Below are 17,285 nucleotides of genomic sequence, written 5' to 3' on the forward strand. Positions count from 1 at the left end.
ATTAATAAAACATGCTTTTAAAGTCAAAAGAAAAAGAAAAACTAAAAAAACACACCATATCTCTTATATTATATGGTAATTAATAAAACATGCTTTTAAAGTCAAAAGAAAAAGAAAAAATAAGATAAGATAAAGATTACAAGGTTGGTTGTGTTGAAAAAGAAGAGTGGGTAATTCTAGTTTTTCTATGGGATTCGCGTGTTTACCGTTCTCAAAGCATATTTTAACCATTTGAATTTTTTTTCTCATTTTCTTACCAAATTCATAAATATATAAATGCAAATAAATATATATAATAACATGTGATATATATAACAAAGGTGTTGGGTTTTTACATACCTTAGATTTTCTTCTTCACCATCACAACCTCTTGTTTTCTCTCTCTCGAAACCCTAATTCTGGATCTTCCTTTACTCCTCTATCTCTACCTTCCTTCACCATCATCAACAGGATCAGGTGCATATCAACCTCTTTGATTATGAATTGTTGTGACTCTATTTTGATCTTTATTTGTTTGGCTGTTTTTGAATTTTGACTAATGGAAGAATACTGTTATTGATTTTTGCATGATTCTGCTGAATCTAGATTTGAGATGTGTTTGTTTGTTTGATGCTGCTGATTTGTTGGTTTGTGGATTGGTTCAATTTGTTTTGGAAATTGAGGCTGTGTTTTCTGCTGCATGGTTGGAGTTGTTGGATTGAATTCAAACTCATGTTTTGTGGTTGATCTTTTGGTTATGTTGCTGAATTAGGTATTCTTGTTGGTTTTTGGTTTTGTTTGGATTGATTGGGATGTTATATACTAGGGTTGGGTTGGATGAAGTTTGAGAATTGAATTGATCTTTTATGATGTTGTGTTTTTGGTATTTGATTGATGAAGTAACTCTGATGGATGGAATGTTTTGTTTGTTAGATTTGATTTGAGTTTGATTTATTGTTTTTCGTTCGTAAAATTCAGGAATTAAAGTTGTGGAATCGGAAATGGAAGGTATTGATGTTGGGTATGAGTTATGTTTTTTCTTCTTATAGAGGTTTTTTGATGATAGAAAATGGTACCACCTTGGATAGTGTTTGAATTGGTATAAGTTTTATGTAGGGTTTGTTTGTTAAGGATCTTGTAGGTTTGTTTAAATTTTGATTTCGTCGAAGATGCGGAGTTGGGAAAAGTTGGATCGTTGTGCTGTTGATATGATTGTTAATGGAATCGCAATTTAATTCATGTGAATGATATAAATTTTGTTTGTGAGTATTGAATTGAATTTATTGGGGGAGGATGGAGAACGCGTGCGATGTGAATCAGTTGGATGCTGATGTTCTTTTGCCACCTCGGAAACGGCTTCTTGCTGGACTTAAAAAACAGAGTTCAGAAAGTGATGCTACTGCGTCACCGTCACCGGTTGCTGCTTCTTGTGTTACAGATGTTGCTTCCCCTTCATCTGCGTCCTTTTCAAGTGAATTTGAAGCTCGGCTTAAGCATTTGCTGAATTGTCATTCAAATAACCCTAACCTTACGCCTGAGGAGGTCGCGGAGGCTTCGAGAAAAGCAGCGGTTACTGCAACTAAGGCTGCCGAGGCAGCAAGAACTGCAGCTGAAGAAAAAGCTGCGATAGCAGCGAAGGCGGTTACTAAGGCCAAGAGTGCTTTAGATTTGGTTGCTTCGTTTTCCGAGGATGCAATCGTCAACAAGGAAAGGAATCTGAAAAAGAACAAGTCAAAGAAGCATGTGCCAGTTCAGCTGTTGTACAAAAAAAACAAACCGATTGAAAATTGTAGGAAAGATGAAGAGTTAGCTCGAAAGTTACACCGAGCCATGAATAGTTCTCCGAGAATCTCTAAGAACTCTCCGAAATCTGACTCAAAAGGTAGTCGATCGAAGAGGCCTAGAAGCTCTTCGAGTTTTGAAATAACCGAAGGCTCCGAATGTGGCATGGCGGTTGGACAAGATTGTTTATCTTTAAACAACAACGGCCAAGCAGTTGTCGGAAAGATTGACTCCGAAGGATCCAACCAAGAGGTATGCTCTAGTAAGAAAGATAAGAAGAATGTAATCAAATTCGATAGGTCTAGCCAAATGGAGATAGATAACGGGGAAGCAGAGTCGAGCCACTCAAAACCGAAAAACTGTGAAGACTCACATTCACCTTCCATCATAGGTAAGAAGAGGGGAAGAACAAAGCTAAAAAAGTTACCCTTAAGCATCTGCACCTCGAAAGATAAAGCACAGCCGAGGGAAGAAATAAAAGTCAGAAGAAGTTCTTCATTGACCGAACTGAACAAAGACAATCAGCATGTTCATACTATACCCGTGTTTCCGGTGGAGTCATCGACTGACCGAATGACGCCGATCGAAGCTACATCAACATGGAAATGCCAGGACTTCAAGGTACCGGCTTGTATCAAACAAAATAAAGCCGTGCAGTCGTAATAATATTCATATACAACAACACTACATTGGGGTGATGACTGTGTGCAACTGTGATAGAAGATATTGATAGCTGAGGTAGGAACCACGATGCTTCTTTTTTGTTTTACAATATGTCATTTATCATCTTTTTTTTTTTGTAAAATCTTATGTTTTGTAATGAATTTGCACTGATTACATGTAAATTTAGATATAAGGGCTTGCATCTTTATTTGACAGGAAAGGTTGAGTTTTAGGTAGGAGTATGTATGAGTTGAATTGAACAGCCTTTTCATTGTGCTGCTGCATATTTCTATTCCTCATTTGTTATCAGAATAAAAGGTGAAAGTGTGTTGGTCTTATATTTAAACCTTTAATTATGCTCTTTGTTTTTTTTATCATTACAAATATAAATGTTTATCAATGCTGATTATGTGTTCCACATTTTCTGCTTTAAATATTGAAAAATTAATGAAGAACTCCTTGAAATGGGGATTTGGGCATTCAAAGTTTTTTGAACCATTCACACTTTTTTGAAGAAACCCAAAACTTTGTATTTCTTATTACTATCCATCAATGCATGTCATATTTATGCATATTTATTACTAGTACTTTACAACATTGGATTGTCCTTATTATTTGCAACTTTCAAAATAAATTTATTAGACTTTTTGGTAATATTAATAAATTTCAATACATTGGTATCTTTTAAAACTCTTAATTTAACTTAGACTAATGCTAACATGGGCACTGGGCACAAATTAACTTGATTTATTAATTTGATTTATTCACTTTTGAAATGTGTACTTAATTTTAAAACTTAAAACATTATTTTATTCCAACACAAATTTCAATTTTAGTATCTTTAACTTATGTTTTAGCTTGTGTGATAAGGACACAAAGCAAGACCCTTTAACTAAACATTTATTTTAATGACTAAATTTAATATTTTATCTGATCTTATTTATAATTTTTTTAATTAGTTAAATATATAGTATATTTGGATAGAATATAGATCAAATACATTAGTTATTGAATGAATTTAATTTCTTCATTTATAAATAAAACACATTGAATGAATCTAGATTTTCTTTTATAAATAAAACCAGTCAATTTTTATAAAATTTATACTATATAGATTTGACTTTTTTTATGTAGATTGCATGCATTAAATATAATCAACTATATTTATTGAGATGCGCAATTTGATCAATTTTAATACCCATTAATTTTGTTCAGACATAGGATATTTTGTTAAAATTGATTTAGAATTTTCATTTATTTTAAAATAAAATAAAATGTTTATCTAGTTTATATTCTCCATTCATTCTTTCTTAGTTGGATTATCATTTTATAGTTCTACTGAACATACAAGATGAGTTTTTTTTCCTCAAGTCCCATTTAGCTAGAAAATCTATTGAAATTCATATCATTTTCTTAAAACAAACTTGGGTTGTCCTAAAAAGACAACAACTTAGTTTGTCACGTTAAGAGCACAATTTATTTTTTTATAAACAATTAAGGGTATAATTTACTTTAATTTTGATCTTAGAGTTTGTGTGCTGTTGATAGTTGTCTTCCACGTGGATAATGATATACTAGTACATATAGATTTGATTCAATAATTGATTTTTAGACGTTTTCTTGGAACATGAATGGCAGTTGATAATGCATAGAAAGTGTCAACGTGACTCTTACACAGTTAGAGAATCAAATAGCGTGAGAAACAAGTGCGACAGCGTAAAACCAATCAACAAAAAATGTTGAAATATTTAATTTCTAATAACTTATCAAAATTAGAAGAATTGACTTCATTTGAACAGTCAAATAAAATTACTAAAAAACATATATATAAAATGTTTTCAAAAAGAGAAAATAAATAGATAGACAATTAACTATACATCTATTTTTTCAAATCATATTTTTAATTTTAAAATTGTTTTGATGATGTATCTTTTGGAAATTGTGACTTTTATGCTTAAAATTAGTTTTCTTTGATAAAAAATAAATAAAACAACTAATAGTTTTAAAATCAATTCTTCAAACAAACAAATGTATTTTTGATTTTGAAAAATAAATAATTTTCTTTTATCTAGCAGACTTAAAATGTTTTGCAATAAAAATTGACCATCAAATTAATTATGTTAGGCTTGGTTGAAAATCTAATTGTTTTTTTAAGCATTTTATACTTCCTTGATCAAAAACAACTTTCTCTTTCTTATTACTATTCATCGGTGCATGTCTTATTTATGACCTTTGGATTGTCCTTATTATTTGCAACTTAAAATAAATTTATTAAACATTATTGTTACTGTATCTTCTTTTTTACTCTATGTGTTTCAGAATATGACCTCAGTCACTCAGCTAGATTTTTTTAAAGAAATCTGAGTGTAATTGTGTTTATTTCTAAGAAAATTTATTCGGTCCAAATTTCTACACATGTTAAGTGACATCTTAGTATAAAGATTGAATTCTGATTATCTTTTGGTTTCTTTTAGATTTATGTTGGTGTTAATTTTTTCAGAAGATGAAGACATTGACTTTTGTAAGAAGTTTGATAATACAAATCAATTTAAAAAAGATTTTATTAAATCATGAATATATATGACATGATTTAATTAAAAGATTTGGTTTTGATTTAATCAAAGAAGATTTGATTGTATTTACTTTGAAGGAAGGTTGAATCCAAGATTTACTCTACAAAGAAGATTTATTTGAAGAAAGTTATTTTGTATGTTTTAGTGTAACATGTGAAATACGATGTTCCAGCATGTATGCTGCAACATCTGGTCTTTATCAACAGACAAATGTTGTTGTAGTTTTGGTGAAGAAGTGACATATGTGAAACACGATGTTCCAACATGTGTGCAACACCTGACCGTGGTTTAGCAAGCCAATGTTTTTTCGTTTTTGGAGTAAAATTCTGGTTGTGATTCAATTAGATTTGTTGCTATATTTTAGCAATGTGCTTGTATGATTTGTTTCACAGTCGTTGAAGATCAAATCAATTTAAATGGAGATTTAAATTTGAATTTGAATTAATAACAAATCATATCTTTTATTAGAGACTTTTATGGAGCAAATCAAATCCAACAATGTCTGCTATTATTCTGGACAAAATTAAATCTGAAATCTAAAGGAGAAAGACCTAGAATTGCATTTCTATTTAAGGAGACTCAAACTTAGAGTTTGAGGTGTGAACTTTTTGAAGACTCTTAGTGTAACACCCCAAACCGCTTTCAGGATTACCGACTGACCCCACAAACCAACACGAGTCTTTTCGGCATGTTTTGTCCTCACTCACACACTTTCCGGGAAACTTCCCAGAAGGTCACCCATCCCAATACTACTCCAAGTCAAGCACGATTAACTATGGAGTTCTTATCTATTGGGCTACCGAAAAGAAGATGCATCTTGTTGGTATAGGTAGTACCAATTAATCCTTATAAGCCTTCACTCAACCATGCAGTCCCATACCTGCATAGCCTCAGGATCCCTCTCATTCCGATGTGAATTCGGTTTTTCCCCTAGAAGCTGCTAGGAGTGTCTCATTGTCATGCCTCATGCATAAACAACCACTCCCTCGCCCTCGGGTGTCACATGTAACCACTCTTCGGCCTCTCCGACCTCGGGTGTTACATGCCCACCAACTTCCGCTTGGTTCGTCCCCGAACCACATCGTACTGGGAGAGGTTTGGCTCTGATACCATTTGTAACAGCCCAAACCGCTTTCAGGATTACCGACTGACCCCACAAACCAACACGGGTCTTTTCAGCATGTTTTATCCTCACTCACACACTTTCCGGGAAACTTCCCAGAAGGTCACCCATCCCAATACTACTCCAAGTCAAGCACGATTAACTATGGAGTTCTTATCTATTGGGCTACCGAAAACAAGATGCATCTTCTTTTCGGTAGCCTGACCAATAAGAACTCCATAGTTAAGCGTGCTTGACTTGGAGTAGTATTGGGATGGGTGACCTTCTGGGAAGTTTCCCGGGAAGCATGTGACACCGGGGTTATGGGATTCGATAGATAATTACATTTTATTTACGTTGTTTATGAGGATTAAAATGTTGAGGTGTTTTGTTGAGACGATGTTGATACATTTTTATGAATTATTATATGATGAAAAACAATAATTATGTTGTTGTCCGCTGCGAAGTTTTAATAAATTAAATAAAAATTTTTATGTTGTGATGCGATAATTGTTATGTTGTAAGAAATGTAAACTCTTCTACATGTTGTACTCTGATAATCTATTTAATTATGTCGTTTGGGTAGAAGGGTGTTACATTAGTGGTATCAGAGCATCATCAGTCCAGTCGAGTCATAATGTGATGTTTTCCCTGTTGGTCGATTAGTGTAAATGACACTGCCGATATTTAACGGTTGTGGTGGTGTTGTGCAGAGTATGGCTGGAGAAAATGACCGTGCGATTGCTGAGGCTTTGGCTGCTATGGCGCAGGCTATGCAGGCGCAGCAGAATCCGCCGGTCGACGAGTTTAAGAATTTGGGAAGGTTCCTGAAGAATAACCCTCCTACATTCAAAGGGCGCTATGATCCAGATGGTGCTCAGATTTGGCTGAAGGAAATTGAGAAGATTTTCCGGGTGATGACGTGTACTGAAGCACAGAAGGTGCAGTTTGGTACGCATATGTTATCTGAAGAGGCTGAAAACTGGTGGGATAACACTCGACAGAGAATTGAAATACCAGGTACTGAGATGACTTGGGAAAGGTTCAAGACGGTCTTTCTGGAGAAATATTTTCCTGCTGATGTGCGATGTAAGAAGGAGATGGAATTTCTAGAACTGAAGCAGGGTAACATGTCCGTTGCTGACTACGCTTCGAAGTTTGAAGAGCTGGTGCAGTATTGTCCTCACTATAATAATGCTGATGCTGAGGGATCCAAGTGTGTCAAGTTTGAGAACGGGTTGCGTCCCGAGATCAAACAAGGCATTGGTTACCAGGAGATTCGTAGGTTTCCTACATTGGTTAACAAGTGCAGGATATTTGATGAAGATAGCAAGGCTAGGACTGCGCATTACAAGAGTCTTAGTGAGAAGAAGAATAAGGATCGTGGTAGTCCTTATGTATCTCCGAATGGTAAAGGTAAGCAGAAAATGGTAGATGAGAAGAAGCCAAGTGGGGGAGGATCTTCCATAGCTGGTAAATGTTTCAAGTGTGGCGAGCCAGGCCACCGTGCTGATAGCTGTACCAAGAAAGTGCTGAGATGTTTCCGATGCGGTCAGACTGGTCATAGAGTTACTGAATGTAAGGATGCTGGTCCGACATGTTTTAATTGTGGCGAGAAAGGCCATATCAGTTCGCAGTGCTCGAAACCGAAGAAGGCGGCTACTGCAGCTCATACTACTGGTAGGGTGTTTGCTCTGAGCGGGGCTGAAACTCCTAAAGAAGATAATCTGATTAAAGGTACTTGCTTGATTAATAATGTTGAATTGCTTGCCATTGTTGACACTGGTGCTACTCATTCGTTTATTTCATATGAGTGTGCAACCAGGATTGGTGTGATTATGTCGTCCCTAGGCGGAAGTATGGTGATAGATACTCCTGCTAATGGTTCTGTGAAAACTTCTGTTGTCTGTCGAGGTTGTCATTTGACGATCTTTGAGAGAGAGTTCGTGGTTGATTTGGTGTGCTTACCCTTGCACCAAATTGATATTATTCTGGGAATGAATTGGCTAGAATTCTATGGCGTGTTTATCAACTGCTATAGTAAGACGGTGCGGTTTTCTGAAGTTGGTGAGAATGATGAGGCAAGATTTCTATCTGCTAGGCAGGTGGGGGATTTTGTGAAAGAGGAAGCTCAGATATTCGCTTTATTTGCGTCTCTGCAAGCGGATAAGAAAGTGGTGAGTGTAGATTTGCCTGTTGTCTGTGAATTTCAGGATGTGTTTCCGGAGGATGTAAGCGATTTACCTCCAGAACGTGAAGTCGAATTTGCCATTGACTTAGTACCAGGTACGAGTCCAGTGTCGATGTCTCCTTATAGAATGTCGGCAACTGAATTAGTTGAATTGAAGAAGCAACTTGAAGAATTGCTTGAGAAGAAGTTTGTGCGTCCAAGTGTTTCTCCTTGGGGTGCGCCAGTATTGTTAGTGAAGAAGAAGGAAGGTACGATGAGGTTGTGTGTCGATTATCGGCAGTTGAATAAGGTGACTATCAAGAATCGGTATCCATTGCCGAGGATTGATGATTTGATGGACCAGTTGGTTGGAGCTCATGTTTTCAGTAAGATTGATTTGCGGTCGGGTTATCATCAAATCCGAGTGAAGTCAGATGATATTGCGAAGACTGCTTTCCGTACGAGGTATGGTCATTATGAATACACTGTGATGCCGTTCGGTGTGTCTAATGCTCCAGGTGTGTTTATGGAATATATGAATCGTATATTTCATCCGTACCTTGATAATTTTGTTGTGGTGTTCATAGATGATATATTGATATATTCTCAGACGGAAGAAGAGCATGCAGGACATCTGAGAATTGTTTTACAGGTGTTAAGAGAAAGGAAATTATATGCAAAGTTATCTAAATGTGAGTTCTGGTTGAAGGAAGTGAGTTTCCTTGGCCATGTGATTTCGAGTGGTGGGATTTCTGTTGATCCTGCTAAAGTGGATGCTGTATTACAGTGGGAGACTCCGAAGTCTGCTACTGAGATACGCAGTTTTCTGGGGTTAGCTGGTTATTATCGCAGATTTATTGAAGGCTTCTCTAAGTTGGCATTGCCGTTGACGCAGTTGACTAAGAAGGGTCAAGTGTATGTGTGGGATGCAGCTTGTGAAGCGAGTTTTGTGGAGCTGAAGAGGCGGTTGACCAGTGCTCCAGTGTTGATTCTGCCTAATCCTGGTGAATCCTTCGTTGTTTATTGTGATGCTTCTTTGATGGGTCTTGGTGGTGTTTTGATGCAGAATGGTAAAGTTGTAGCTTATGCTTCTAGACAGTTGAGAGTTCATGAGAGGAATTATCCTACGCATGATCTAGAACTTGCAGCTGTTGTATTTGTGTTGAAAATGTGGAGGCATTATCTGTATGGTTCCAGATTCGAAGTGTTCAGTGATCACAAGAGTCTGAAGTATCTGTTTGATCAGAAAGAGTTAAATATGAGGCAGAGGAGATGGTTAGAGTTACTGAAGGATTTTGACTTTGAACTGAGTTATCATCCCGGTAAGGCTAATGTAGTTGCAGATGCACTGAGTAGAAAGTCTCTACATATGTCTATGATGATGGTTCGGGAGCTTGAGTTAATTGAACAGTTCCGTGATATGAGTTTGGGTTGTGAAGTTTCCGCTGATAGTGTAAAGTTGGGTATGCTGAAGTTGACTAGTGGAATTCTGGAAGATATTCGGAATGGTCAGCATGATGATGTCGCTCTAGTTGATCATATTACTATGGTTAACCAGGGTAATGGTGGTAATTTTGAGATTGATGAGAATGGCATCCTGCGATTTAAAGGTAGAGTTTGCGTTCCTGAGGTGTCTGAATTGAGAAAGAGTATTCTTGAAGAGGGCCATAGGAGTGGATTGAGTATCCATCCAGGTGCAACTAAAATGTATCAAGATTTGAAGAAGTTGTTTTGGTGGGCTGGTATGAAAAGAGATGTTGCTAAGTTTGTGTATGCCTGTTTGACTTGTCAGAAGTCAAAGATTGAACATCAGAAACCGGCAGGTATGATGCAACCTTTGAAGATTCCTGAATGGAAGTGGGATAGCATTTCCATGGATTTTGTGACGGGATTGCCGAGGACGGTGAAAGGTAATGATTCTATTTGGGTGATTGTGGATCGATTGACTAAGTCGGCGCATTTCTTGCCGATGAAGATTAATCACTCTTTAGAGAAGTTGGCAGAGTTGTATATTGAGGAGATAGTGAGGCTGCATGGTATTCCATCCAGTATTGTGTCTGATAGAGATCCCAGATTTACTTCTAGATTTTGGGAAAGTTTGCAGAAAGCGTTGGGGACTAAGTTGAGGTTGAGTTCAGCTTATCATCCTCAGACTGATGGTCAGACTGAAAGAACTATCCAATCCTTAGAGGATTTGTTGAGAGCTTGTGTGTTGGAGCAGAGTGGTTCTTGGGATAGTTATTTGCCGTTGGTGGAGTTTACTTATAATAATAGCTTTCATGCTAGTATCGGTATGGCTCCATATGAAGCATTGTATGGTAGGAGGTGTAGAACTCCATTGTGTTGGTATGAATCAGGTGAGAGTGTTGTACTCGGACCTGAGATTGTGCAGCAGACGACTGAAAGGGTTAAGATGATTCAGGAGAAAATGAAGATTTCTCAGAGTCGTCAGAAGAGTTATCATGATAATAGGAGAAAGGCACTTGAGTTCCAAGAGGGAGATCATGTGTTCTTGAGAGTTACTCCGACGACAGGTGTGGGTAGAGCTTTAAAGTCTAAAAAGCTTACTCCGAGGTTTGTGGGTCCGTATCAGATTTTGAAGAGAGTTGGGGAAGTGGCGTATCGGATAGCTTTACCTCCGTCGCTTTCTAATCTGCATGATGTGTTTCATGTATCTCAATTGAGAAAATATATTGCGGATCCTTCGCATGTTGTTCAGGTGGATGATATCCAGGTGAGGGATAATTTGACCGTTGAGGTGTTGCCAATTCGGATAGATGACCGAGAAGAGAAGACCCTGAGAGGTAAGAAGATTGCTCTGGTGAAAGTTGTTTGGGGAGGTCCAGCTGGTGAGAGCTTGACTTGGGAGCGTGAAGATCAGATGAAGGAGTCGTATCCGGCTCTATTTGCTTGAGGTATGTTTTCGAGGACGAAAACTTCTAAAGTGGGGAGAGTTGTAACACCCCAAATAAAGTAAAAGAATTATTTAATTAAGTTGATAATATTATTTTATTAATTTAATTAAATAAATTGGATTATTATTAGTATTATTATTATTATTATTATTATTTGGAATAATAATAATTGGAAAATATATAAGTTGGGATAAGAGAAAAAGTTTCTCATTTTGGGAACAGAAGGGTTTTACGTGGAAGTTGAGAAGCTGCAGAGAAGGGAGAAGCTGTAGAGCAGAGGTTGAAGAACGGAAAGGATTGAAGCTCAAAGATTTGCCGGATTATCTCAGGTAAGGGGTCTGAACCTTATTAAATGATAATATGCGAGCATTTCATGATTTATGTAGGATTGTTGATGGATTTTGGGGGTTTAGGAAGATTGGGGAAGTTGGGGTTTACCGTCGTTTAGTACTATGATGAATAAGTCGAATTAAGCTGAAATGGAATCCGTAGTTGTGTGAGTCGCGTTTTCCCGAACGCGTAGCTTTTTACGGAAGTTGAATCGGAGGTCCGGAAGTCCTCCAACGGCGGAAAATGCGGAGAACTCTGCATTCTGCCTTGTGTTAGCGCAGGGACTGCTGTTTTGTCTGCGTTAACCGGTTAACCCAGGGCGTTAACCGGTTAACACTGTTATGTATTGTGAATATGTTGAGTTTTGCCTGCGTTAACCGGTTAACCTATAGCGTTAACCGGTTAACACTGTTGCGGTTTGCCAAGAAGTGAGTTTTGCCTGCGTTAACCGGTTAACGCATGGTGTTAACCGGTTAACACTGTTCCAGTATTGAAAAATGACTAATTTTTATGTTGAAATGGTGATTTGGCCTATTGTGGTTGATTGTGATGAATCTATGTGTTAAGATGTAATGTTGTTGTTGTTTTGTTGAGTTGTATGTCATGCTATCAATGATGAAGATAACATGATCATATGATGTTGTTGTTGCTATGTTGATTATGATGCATGTTTGATGTGCATGCATTCATGAAAGGCCGATGCCTAGTGATGAACGAACATGAGTTCCAATGATGTTGTTGACTCCGGGCTTGTTGAGAGGCTTGGTTCCTTACGGGGGACTCGGATTCTATGGTGATGAATCTGGGAGTGGTGATCCTGTAGTTGGTCACAAAATGGGTATACCGAGTCGTGTTGAGTCATGCATGGGTGTGTGCATTGAAATTGATGTGTTGCCTTGTTGATGTTCATGAGTTTGTTGATTATGATGATGATGATGAGCTGTGTTGGCATATGTGAATTATATAATTATGTTTATATTTCTGTCGTTATATTATTATTTAATAATGTAATTCTCACCCCTTCTGCATGTGTTTATGTTCATCTATGATGAGCAATGTGCAGATAAAGCGGAGTAGCTATTGTTGAGGTTTGAAGAATAAGTGTAGAGTTATTCTACAGAGTCGAGTCAGATGCTCTGGTCATGTGACACCGGGGTTATGGGATTCGATAGATAATTACATTTTATTTACGTTGTTTATGAGGATTAAAATGTTGAGGTGTTTTGTTGAGACGATGTTGATACATTTTTATGAATTATTATATGATGAAAAACAATAATTATGTTGTTGTCCGCTGCGAAGTTTTAATAAATTAAATAATAATTTTTATGTTGTGATGCGATAATTGTTATGTTGTAAGAAATGTAAACTCTTCTACATGTTGTACTCTGATAATCTATTTAATTATGTCGTTTGGGTAGAAGGGTGTTACACTTAGTGCCATGGTTTCTATTTTTGAGTCGTTGTTTGAGTTATTGTTGTGCACCACTCTAGTGCCTCCATTCTTATCTTAAGGCATATAGGTTGGTTTCCTTGTTGAATTGTAAAACTTTGTTCCAAGATATTAATTCTATAAACTTGAGGAGAAATTGTTTTTGTTTATTTTATTCCAAGCTAATGCTTTCATAAGGATTAATGTTGGATCTATTTGTGTACACCACTATATTTTTAAGTAACTTGACATGGTTGTTGGTTTGCCTTAGTTGATATGTAAATTCAACAATCAATAGAGGTGCTATTGAAGTTGATCACTAGGGGTTAGTGATTAAGAGAAAGTGAGATGGGTTCTCATATTTAGGGGGAGTCCTAAATAAAAAGTCACTATGATTAGGAAGAGACATTGAATATCATGGGGTTGATGTTCCTATAAGACTAATTGTACTAATTCGAAGTAGTGAATTATCTTTCTTAGTTAGAGTGCCTCCATACATAGGTGTCGTTTCATCAAACTGAATTATCAATCTCTTGTGTTCTTTATTACTTTTATGCTTCATCATCTTGTATATGTTAATCTGTCATTACTTGGTTGTGTAATTGGCTTTTACCTTCTGGTAAACAATGTCCCAGACATCGGTCATACATTTGTTCGCAGAATCTGTTATTTATCATAAACCAGTTGTGCCATTGTTTTAGGCACTGGGTCCAACATTTTTCCTCCTAAGAAAAAAATTTCATTTGGCATTTGAGCAAACACTTTGTTCTGTTTGGGTGAGTTCCATGGTTCTTATTCTGTTTAAGATGGAGAATTTCAATAAAGGAGGAGCAATTCGTAGATCAAAGATTATTTATCCTCAAAAGAGTAGAGCCAAAGGAAGTTATGAAGATTGTGAAGACCAACTAAAATGTAATTCTGGAAAAAATATCAGGCTTGATAAAATCTTTAGTAAAGTCATGAGAAAACTTGACAGGAGATATGAGATTATTGTCCCTACCAATGTAAAGAACATTCAGCATAAAGAAAAGGATGGTGAAAGACAAAATCTCAACTACTTCTTCAGGTACAAAGGGATCAAATGTCTTAATTGCAAAGATTTTGGACATATTCAAGTTGAATGCTCAAGTGTTTCAAGGAAACAAAGAAGATCTCCAATGTCCCTAAATGACTAGAATGATTATGTTAACAAATTGATGGATTTATGTGTGTTTGAGCATCCCAATTAAGTTATTTATGAGCTCAAGTTAATATATTAGTTGTAGATGCCTAGATACGTATATAAAAACATGATATTAGATCTTCGCCTTGTATTATTGATGGGGTTGCAATTCACTACAGTCAAATATCACACAATCACTCTGTTAAACAAACTACATCCATTTGATTAAATTAATGGCTCAGATTAATCTTGTGTACTATTTCTATTTTTTTTAACCATAACATAAAATAGTAAAAAATAAAACTTCATTTTTACATAAAGAAGTTGTTAGCACCATATTTCATTTATGTAAGATCTCTGCCTTGTAATATTTATGGGATTGCAATTCACTGGAGTTAAAATATCACCCAGTCATATTGTCAAACTATGGATCAAACATTGTTCATTATGATGTACAAATTCTAGAAAGTAATGTATCCAATAAGGATGCCTTAACATGTTCAAGACCTAGAAGAAGTGAAAGAATCCGAAAAGTGAAAAACTATGGATCATAATTCTTCATGTTCCTTGTTGAAGGAAACAATGATACCATAAATCATTATGGACCAATTTGTTATAACCTATAAAATGATCATGAAACATTTGAAGAGGCTATAAAGTCTCAAGATTTTTCCTTTTGGAAAAAAGATATTCAAGAGAAAATGGACTCAATTTTGGATAATAAAATCTGGAAACTAGTAGATCTTCCACCAAGATCAAAACAAATAGGTTGTAAATGGATCTTTAAAATAAAAATGAAAGTTGATGATACCATTGAAAAATTTTAAGCTAGACTTGTCGCTAAAGGATATACGCAAAAGGAATGTATTGTTTACTTTGATAGGTATGCACCTATTACTAGAATTGCATCAATTAGAATGATTTTGGCACTTGCTTCCATCTATAAGCTTGCAATCCATCAAATGGATGTTAAAACTAATTTTCTAAATGGATAGTTAGATGAAGAGGTGTATATGAAACAACCTGAAGGATTTGTCATCAAAGGTCAAGAACATAATGTATGTAAATTAACCAAGTCTTTGTATGGGTTAAAACAAGCACCCAAACAATGGCGCCAAAAATTTGACCATGTTGTTTTAACCAATGAATACAAAATAAATGAATCTGACAAATGTATTTATAGTAAATTTAAAAATGAAAAAGGTGTCATGATTTGTTTATATGTGGATGATATGTTAATCTTTGGTACTAATTTAAATGAGGTAGAAAAGATTAAAACTTTCTTATCCAAAATATTTGATATGAAAGACTTAGGTGAAGCAGATGTGATTTTAGGTATTAAAATCATAAGAGATGGTGAAAATATTGGTTTATCCCAATCTCACTACATCAAAAAGGCGCTTAAGAAATTTGATCATTTCAATTACAAACCAGTTTCTACCCCATTTGATCAAAATGTTAATCTACAATCACATAAAGAGTGTCTAGTGGCACAACTTGAATATTCAAAGGTAATCAGATGCTTGATGTACACTATGACTTATACCAGACCTGATATAACATATGTTGTTGGTAGGTTAAGTCGGTATACAAGTAATCCAAGTAAAGACCATTGGCGTGCTGTTAATAGAGTATTAAAATACTTGAAAGGGACAATTAACTATAGTTTAACCTATAATGGATATCCTTCAATTTTTAGAGGGGTATACAGATGCCAGTTGGGTAACATATGTAGAAGATCATGTCTATACTAGTGTGTGGATCTTCAATCTTGGTGGAGGTGCAATTTCTTGGGGTTCAAAGAAACAAACTTGCATTGCCGACTCCACCATGGCTGTAGAATTTATTGCTCTAGCTGCAGGCAGTAAAGAGGCTGAATGGCTAAGAAATTTATTGTATGAGATATTTATTTGGCCAAAGCCAATGACTTCTGTATCCATTCATTGTGATAGTCAGTCCACACTATCAAAAACATATAGCCAAGTATATAATGAAAAATCTAGACATATTGATATAAGACATAGCTATGTGAATGATTTAATTATAAATGGACTAATTTCCATCGTGTTCATAAGAATAGAAAATAATATTGCAGATCCTTTAACGAAAGGTATGACGAAAGATATGGTGTTGAAGACATCATTAGGGATGGGTCTCAAGTCCATATCGAATTGATCACTAATAGTGGAAACTCAATCACACTTAGTTAAAAATTAAGTCTTGAGTTCAATGGTGAAAGTACACTATTAGAGTAATTATAAGTACTTTATTATAAATATATGCCAAAGAGAAAAAGTGCTTGGGGACCATAAGTAAAAGAATGAAAGGTTGAGTTTTACTCTTAATAGACATATAGCAAGAATTTGCTGAGATGCATATTATGGTTGCATTTTTGATATAGTCTACCTATACGAGAATGAAGTGGGCCGCTTCATAGAGTTAAAGGATCTACCTATAGTTCCCAATATACCGTACATAAATAATTTATCTCTTCTCCTCATCTGAAGGGTATTCAAGGCATTAGGAGTACTGGTTGAGGAAGAACATACAAGCCACATGTGTTCGTTGTTTGTCTTCTACATGTTATCAGAGCAGGTCTACATGTTAAGTTTATTGAGATTTGTCCACTAAACTTCAATTTTTTGTGTGGATATGCGATAATGAAATATATATTTGAAATTTATGAAACATATATTTTAAATTCATGATTGCGTGAATTTTGTTTTTCAAGACATGAATTTTTTATGATAATATTTGGGGATGTTTTCTTTTATTTGTTAAATCATCGTGATAATACGAAGTTTATGATTATATGTATATTTGTTTTGAAATAATTTGTATGATTTAAGTTCTTCCTTATAAATTAATATGTACGCATATTCTTTTATGTTCTTTCAAATAAAAGATTATATATCTTTTATATATAAGTATTTTCATGGATGATTGCAATTGTTTGGTCCTTAATTGCATTATAACTTAAATATTTGTTTTGATCATGATTTTGTATAAAATAAAAAACAAAGAAATATATTAGAATTTTTTTTTGTAATTATTTGAAATTAAATAAAGAAATGTGATATATATCACAAAATTTAGATTTGTTTCAAATATAGTTTGTTACCTTCAAATAAAGTTTTGAATTTGACTTGCAAATTATATGATAAAGTTTTGATTCAA

At 35.3% G+C, this 17,285-nt stretch overlaps 1 protein-coding gene across 1 annotated transcript; it reads left to right on the forward strand.

Moving 5' to 3' along the window:
* Positions 1-293: 293 nt before the first annotated feature.
* Positions 294-2,762, forward strand: LOC127074780 (uncharacterized). Its single transcript, XM_051016136.1, has 3 exons — positions 294-456; positions 958-987; positions 1,096-2,762. Exon 3 carries the CDS (start codon positions 1,273-1,275, stop codon positions 2,422-2,424), a length of 1,152 nt encoding a protein of 383 aa, XP_050872093.1. The 5' UTR covers positions 294-456; positions 958-987; positions 1,096-1,272; the 3' UTR covers positions 2,425-2,762.
* The last annotated feature ends 14,523 nt before the right edge of the window (positions 2,763-17,285 follow it).

The sequence above is a fragment of the Lathyrus oleraceus genome, chromosome 4 (assembly GCF_024323335.1).
Source record: "Lathyrus oleraceus cultivar Zhongwan6 chromosome 4, CAAS_Psat_ZW6_1.0, whole genome shotgun sequence".
Classification (NCBI taxonomy): Eukaryota; Viridiplantae; Streptophyta; class Magnoliopsida; order Fabales; family Fabaceae; genus Lathyrus; species Lathyrus oleraceus.

Coding starts and splice junctions, on each gene's coding strand:
- LOC127074780 (XM_051016136.1), top strand. CDS start 1,273: ATGGAGAACGCGTGCGATGTGAATCAGTTGGATGCTGATGTTCTTTTG.